The sequence below is a fragment of the Poecilia reticulata genome, linkage group LG17, assembly GCF_000633615.1.
Source record: "Poecilia reticulata strain Guanapo linkage group LG17, Guppy_female_1.0+MT, whole genome shotgun sequence".
Taxonomy (NCBI): domain Eukaryota; kingdom Metazoa; phylum Chordata; class Actinopteri; order Cyprinodontiformes; family Poeciliidae; genus Poecilia; species Poecilia reticulata.
The window spans coordinates 5,543,913-5,551,807 of NC_024347.1; the positions used below are offsets into that span (position 1 = coordinate 5,543,913).

General features: G+C 39.8%; 1 protein-coding gene across 1 annotated transcript; it reads right to left on the reverse strand.

Annotated features, from left to right (window-relative positions):
- Positions 1-378: 378 nt before the first annotated feature.
- Positions 379-6,114, reverse strand: LOC103479061 (neuromedin-U receptor 1-like). Its single transcript, XM_008433272.2, is given in 5 exon segments — positions 379-1,035; positions 1,037-1,292; positions 2,093-2,329; positions 3,022-3,745; positions 6,073-6,114. Coding segments are annotated over 4 exon segments (1,224 nt in total). The 5' UTR covers positions 3,710-3,745; positions 6,073-6,114; the 3' UTR covers positions 379-992.
- Between the last annotated feature and the right edge of the window lie 1,781 nt (positions 6,115-7,895).

Sequence of the window (7,895 nt, forward strand, 5' to 3'; positions counted from 1 at the left end):
GTCAAGATGTCGGATGTTAATAGACTCTTACTTCTCTTGGTGCCGTTTGTAAAGATCATTTTTAAGTCAAAAATCAACACCAAATATTCGGGTGCCAATTATTTTTGCCTGTCAAAAGAGAAAAAAAAAACTTACAATTTTTCAAACTCGTATTTTCACTATGTTAGCTATTCATTCATTTGTACATTTTTATATTGGAGCAAAAATATTTAGCCCTGAAGCTATACTTAGATATTTCACTCACTAACTAAATATTCAGCAAAAAATATTTAGCTTGCTAGCTAAATTTGTAGTTTGTAGTTAAATATTTAGCTTGGGGTTTAATATTTAACTCACCAATTACATATTTAGTTTGAAACAGTGAATGAAAACATGACTTTGGAAAATGAAGCTCCATTTTTTTTGCTCCTATGCCATAAAATAAGTGTTAATTATCGACTGTGTAACAGCACCTTATAAGAAGAGTTACAACCAAAAAGTGCTTCAATAAAGTATTAACTTAAAGGTGTGCACACTTAGTTATTATTATTTTTTTCCCTATTTTTTTGTTAAATTGTGCAAATTAGTATGTGGGAAAACCTGCCATTTCACCCCTTTTAGTCTATTTCTCTCCTTTCATAACGGTTCAGTGACAAGTTCAATCCTTCCTGCTTAACTTCTGGGTGTTTTTGGACCACAATGATGAGCAATAAATATAGAATTGTAAGCATGTAGCAGTATAGAGAGTCTTCAGGTTTTCTGCCTATAGGTTACAGCTTTGATGCTTACAATAGAATTTCATTTTTAAAGCTCTGGTGGTGCAATGTACAGATCTTCCCTCATTTGGAGCCATCATGACATCACGGTCAGCCCAGAATCCTCCAGAGGAGTTCGGTGCTCATTAAATGGCCATATAAGCGAACGCTGTCACTCCTATTACACCCCGTTGCTTTTTGTTTTTCTTCTTCTTTTTTTTTTTCAGTTACTTCTTTTGCCAATTTCCCCGGCAGCCACTAAGTCCGTTTCTTGCTGCTGTGCGCTTCCTTGCTCGAGGTGCTTCTTGAAGTGCGAACGCTCCGGGCAGCCTCTGGCGTGGCACGTGATGTGGCCGAACCGCTCTCTGAACCGCGTCGACATCAGGTTGTAGAGGATGGGGTTGACGGCGGAGCTCAGGTAGAAGCAGACGCCGGAGACGATGTGGACGCTCTCGAAGATCATCTGGTGCCGAGCGGACGACGGGTCGATGTAGCTCCACATCAAGCGGTCCACGTGGAAGGGAGCCCAGCAGAGGCTGAAGACGACAACCAGCACGCCTGGAGCACACCGAGTGGGTGAATTAGGACAAAATTAGCCGGGAGACGTTTTCTTTTGTGTTGCCTCGCAAAACTGTTGCACTCCCTCGCAATAAATGAGCAAATACTCCCCGATTTATTTTGTATGCAGTCATAGCGATAACGGATATTGATTTAAAAGTGCAAATACCTTCAAGCGGCCTCAGTGAAAACATGTTTCTACATTCTTGACTCTTTGGCGCATAAACTGGTTGAAAGTCGATCTATTAACTGCTTGTTTGTTTGTGCGGTGGAGACATTCATTAACCGTTCGGATTACCAACACAAAAAGACACAACACAAACTGTTTGTTACCCCACAGAAATGACTCAGTCCATGTAGTTCGGATGTATTTTTTCTTTCTTTCCTTCTCACGCAAAGTTTCTGTTCATGGAGAGGGATGGAAAGCCTATGCCTGACCCGTTTTGCTTTTGAATGTAGCACTTAAGTTTAGGGTGCATTTGTATCATAAAGATAAAAATAAAAACAACTTGAAATGAGATATTAACATGCATGAGAAAAAAAAACTACAAAAACCTTATATTGTAGCAGGAAGACTTTCATAACTCAAGATGCCACATGATCTGACTACATTGTTGTGAGAGAACGCAAAACCTATTGCGTGGGAATCCAATAATTTTGCGACTTAACGCAAGAGAAAAACAATTTCCTCATGTCCACTAGGGGGCTCTGTAAAATTAAACACTTAAAATGTCAATTTTTTTTCATTTGCTAAGTAACTTAGTGAAAAACAAACAAACAAACAAACAAAAAACACCTACAGAGCATCTTGGTGACTTGCAGGTTGCGTTTGCTCAGCCTCTGCCTGTGGGATCTGGACAAGGAGTCGGGTCCAAGGCTGTCACCATTAGCTGTCGCCGTGCTCCTGACCTTCTCCCTGTGCAGCTGCAGGCCAATGAGCAGGTAAAGGATGCTGATGATCAGCAAAGGGAGCGCAAAGAAGACCAAGGTGGAGATCAGGATGATCATGTTGTACATCCAGGCAGGCTTGACCAGATCTAGAGACAGAGAGGCAACAGTGAGAAATAGCAGATTGGCTAAGATCACAAGATCACGCATGACTTTTGATGAGTCAAGAAGACGGTGATGGATAGCAGCCATCAATTGTAAGAACTGGCAGTTTCTGGTGTTTTGGTGGATTTGCAGGAAACACCTTTTCCAAGGTCAGAAGATTAACGTTCATATACTTCATAAGTATGTAAGTTTAGCATGCAATCAAATATTGCATTTTGGATAAGGTGCTCATCTAATCATTAGTAACCATGGAGAAAATGCCACACCATCATGTAGCCTACATCATGGAAAAAAAAAACTGGTTAGCATCTAGACTTTCGTACACTTTTAAGGAGAAGCACCCTTAATGGCATACATACATTATGTAACGTTAAGTCAGGCAAAGTCGGCAATTTGATCAAATCAAAAAATACATTCAGAGCAGGTATGCTAAGCCAGCTATTTACAACTTTATACTAGGTGTGCTACTGCCATACACAAGCTAGCTTAAACATGTCGAAGCCATGGATTTACTAGGAAAAACAACTTGGAAAAACAATCGCAGTCACTCTGTTCAATACTACTGTCGCTCACTTATCACATCCATCATGGCGCCTTCACGTGATAAAGTGTCATAGCTGCACCTAGCCAATGGGGTGTCAATGATGAACGAATGGATTTGACATTCAGTACGTACTACAAATGGCAGATCGGGGAAACTCTCGTCCAAACCATGGAGGAAGCACCACTATCCCGTGCAAGCTGGCGTTCGGCACGGCACACAGCATGGACAGCCCCCACAGCACTAAGATGACCCTCTTGACGTGAGCTCGTGTTGCCAGGTACTTGACCTTGAGGGGGTGCACCACCGCCACATAACGTTCCACACTGAGGGCAGTAACGTTGAGGATGGAGGCGAAGCAGACCGTCTCAAACAGAAAGATTTTGAAGTAGCATCCCCCTTCCCCGAGCAGGAAGGGGTAGTTCTGTTGCATCTCGTAGAGCTCCAGCGGCATGCCAAGCAGCAGCACCAGCAGGTCCGAGACGGCCAGGCTGAGCAGGTAGTAGTTGGTGGGGGTCTGCATCACCTTGTAGCGCAAAATCACAGCGCAGGTCAAGGAGTTTCCCAGAACACCCACCATGAAAATGACCAGGTAGGTGATGCACACAGGAAGAAACCTGGGGGACTTAGCTGGCCCCAGTTGCAGAGTAAGGTACTCCTCCTCACTCAAACACATTTCCCTCACATCTTGTTCAGTCGCATTGGCCAAGACCCAAGAGATGTTCATCCCACACATCACAGCAATCTCCGGACAGCCAATGTCACTGAAGACCGTGGCAGCGGTCATGACAAGAGCAGCGAGAGAGCAGTTCAGCTCTGACATCTTGGCAGCTGCAGGTGGGTCTCTCACTTATTAAGTCTGAAGGGAGAAAAGAGAAAGAAGACATTTTTGACTGTCAATCATCAAAACTTTATAGACTGCTAAATTCATTCAATGCAAAGTACATTGTCTCCATTGGTTTGTCTCCAGGAGACACTAGCTGCGTTTCCATTACAAATACACACAAATCTTTGTCAAAAAATCACAGTTTTGTGATTGGGGGGTTAATAACATCATTACAACAACAAATTTAGGTAAAAGATTAAAACTTTCCACAATTCAATACTTAACAATTTTCAATGAATGGAAGGCCGCAAAGTCCAGTTACAAAATTTACTGTTTACTATATGTCCACATGACGTCCACATGGCACAACAGGCTCAGCAGATAAAAAACAACATAATAAACTTGTTATCATTTGGCAAATGATGATGATGGACTGGCACCTATCCTCCTCTCTGTCTACTGACTGAGGGGATGGACTCACCTGACCGTCATGTCTGCCCCCTCTCTGTTTTCACATAATTGTATGATCCCATATCCTCACAGGTGATTGGCCACAAAGCTGCCATGCTAATCAAAGCAAAGTTCCACCGAGCAGAGCCACTGAAAGAGTGAGAGCTGAACAGCGTAAGAGGAAAGAAAAGCGGATGGGCCCCCCTCCTCTCTCTCTCTCTCTCTCCGTGGCGTCCTCGCTGCACTGCTGTATATGTAGTCCCGTCGTTTTTATGAGTTTCGTAATTCTAACCAGAAACGTTCTCGTTTTAACGAGCTTTGTAGCTCGTTATAGTGAGAAGCCTTTTCCCTTAAATGGATTACCGCACCTGAATTTATTGCATGGCTCTGGCGGTTTAATGCTTCCATAGCAGCAACTGTTTGCTTTAGCAAAAAACTCCAGGTTAAATTTACGTGGCAGACTTAATTTTACAAAGTAGTGTTGTCCATTTATTCACTAAAAGTATAGCAGTATTTATATAGTGTTACTTTATAAGTACACTCATCTTTTTATTGTATTTATTTATATTTATTATCTTGTGTTCTTAGTTTCTGATGTGTTTTTTTTTTAATGAATGACAATCATCTGTAAGTCCTGGTCCTCTGCTCTGTGCGTGGGGAGCAGTAGAGAAGTAGATGAAGCAAGTCGTTTTTTATCCTCCATCTGGAAGCTCAGTAAAACACTAAGACCAGATCTCTTCTGTTTTGAACGACTGGAAAAGCTGAAACTCGCTCAGGGATCGACAGTCGATGTTTGAGAATCCCGTCACATTCGGCGCCTCTCCCTGTTTCTCCGATGAGAAAGCTGCTTATCTGATTTTCATTTCCGTATCGTTATCAGCCGAACACAGTGCTGAATGATATATGAACTGGAAATGTGTTTCTTTATTGTAATTGACTTCTTAATAAAAAAAAAAAAAATAGCCCATACATAAAATACTTCTATCCTAATTGGTATGCTGGTCTGAACATGCTGGATGGCAGAAATTCCTTTTTTGTTCAAAACATTTGCAACATCGTCCATATCAGCTGCTTTTGCGACTTGTTTGTAGATCATCTCTATTTTTAACCAGCAGAACCGGATATTCCCACAGGGACCGGCTGCTAAACCCTCTGGATGCAAAAATTGGCCTTTTAAACACTGTAAAATGATCAAATATGACAAATCTAAATTTTCAATCAAAACATTTACAAGACTGATTTGATTTAAAACCAAATCAGTCTTGTGATCCTGACGTCGCCACATAACCTGTTTTTTCTATTTTACCTGAATCCAGGCGATAGAAACAAAATAGTCATTGTTTAATCACTTTACTTAAATAATCCTTGACTTTCTAAAACTTTGGATATCTAAGATTAATACATGATTCATTTAAATCATGTCAAATTCAATAACTCTGCTATTTTATGCCATGCTAATATTATATCTGTAAAAATTATATGTTGTTCTAATGTGCTTTTAACTAGCCCCAACAACTAATCACCACTTCAATAAGAGCAAACTGTTGCTTCCTAACCTCCTGCAACGTGTATTTATTTAAAGCAGTAGCATTTAGATAAAAGCCACTTCAACCAGGTGATTAGTTTAATGGAAAATAGAATATGTTCAACAACTTCATGTCATTTTTAGCTGTAAAGGTCCAATAATGCTGTTGACATTCACATAAAATAAAAGTTCAGTTTCATTTAAAAAAAAAAAAAAAAACCCTTGTTATTGAAATGCTGTCAAATCTCTTAAGAATTTGTGCTCCACGCAGTAAAGGCTCCAGAGAAGCGTTTGTTTGGATTTCCCACAGTGGATTTGTATATAACCCACTCAGCACGCCGCAGTCATTGAGATTAATGTGAGGAAGAAAATAAAATAAACTCACCTCCAGGTCGAGGATCCTGTTGCAAAATGAGAAAAGATACTTCCTTTAAAGTTCCTTTTTCTATTCCTTGTTTCTTTACGATACTTTTAAATCTGGACTGGTCTGGTGCTTTGATTTCCCGTATTTGATGGCCGATGTTCAGCCCACCTCCTTTTTTTTCCTCTCTCTCTCTCTTGCTCCTACTAACTAAGCAGAAAATCCCATTTGTTTCAGTCACTATCCTCCTTTTTTCCAATCCTCCTTTTTTCCAATGTCTCTGACTCAACTTATTTTCTTCTCTCTTTTCTTTTTCCCCTCTCCGTAATCCATCTGGCATCCACTGACACTGTCAATATGTTAATTCATGAACACGCCATGACCCACCGCGCTCCGTTTCTATTGCTTTTTCCGCTTTGGGAGCACATATGGCTTTGCAGCAAAAATGAAAGTCGAGATTGCTTTGACCCTGTTTGTCTCCTGAACGTGCGTAGCGGTGTGTGTTTACAATGCATGGTTTGGTTTTTATACACCCTTGTAAGCATTCAGGCGGCAGGCTTCTGGGCCAAAGCGATCTGCTCAGACCCATTTCCTGTCATTCATGTCAAACTGTGACCAGGCAAACATCTGTTTTCATCTGAAACATCTCAATTTGGCAAATAAGCAGCACTTGGCTGAGTTCGAATTTGGCCATCTCGTTCGTATCTCATTTGAACCTTTTGAATATAAGATGTTTCTTGTGTAGCAAAAAGGTTGCTGTGTTTATTTTTTGCCTAAAGTGTGACATTATGAATTAAGTCTTCTAGTGACTCTAATAAGGTTTAGGTGAAATATTCATGTTCTTGTCATGATGAATCTTTATTTGTTGCTACTCTACTTTGCAATGCTTGGCAATTAGAAATCTGTAAGATTACATGTGAGGTTCCTCAAGGCTCCATTCTTGGGTAACTTTTATTTACTATCTATATGCTTAACCTTAACTGAGATTATGGACTATTACAATCTGTCTTACTATACATATAATCATTAAGTAAATTAGAATATCATAAAAATGTGCATTTACTTAAATAATCAAATTAATTGAGTGAAAAATTATACAGATTAAATACACACAGATTAGTGGTATTAATATGATTTTCCACTTACAGCTTGTGAAAAAAATACATTTAAGCTCAGAATATTATATCAAAGCAATAAAAATAATTTTGACCATAGAAATATGGGCTTATAAAAAAGTAATACCCGTTTAAAGGTTATTTTCAAAAGGTACCTTTAATTCGGCAAACAAACAAGCCTTATGGGCTTGTTTGAGGCTTGATAGAAATATAGCTGATAGACTGCATGTTAAAAACATATAACTTGTAATGTTTTTAGTCTAAAATGATTCAATAATGTAACCCTTGTGCCAAACATCGTAACTGGTTAAACTTGCCATTTTTTTGCTGTAACACATTTTATTAGATCCTAATTAAGTGAAAGCGTTCTCGTCATTGGAGTGTTTAAATCTACAGAATTTAAAAAAGAACAGATTGTTTAACGTGAATCCTCATCAACTCCATGCGAGTCATCGAGCAGAGCCCTGACGCTGCTCCGCAGAGTAGATACATGAATCTTTAAGTGTCTGTTGAGCACTTCACTACCAGCCTTATTCATTTAAAACACACTTGAGTAATGTTAGAAGCGTATGTGGGTAAGTAGATCAAATATTCGATGTCCTTTCTTGGGATTTGTTTGGCAGATTTCTCAGCTCAGTAAACGGGTAACAAACAACGTCATGTTCCTCAGCTTTGCTCTGGCTGGTTTTCAGCTCTGTGGTGGCGTCTCAGTTAATTTGAGCTTTTAGTCCA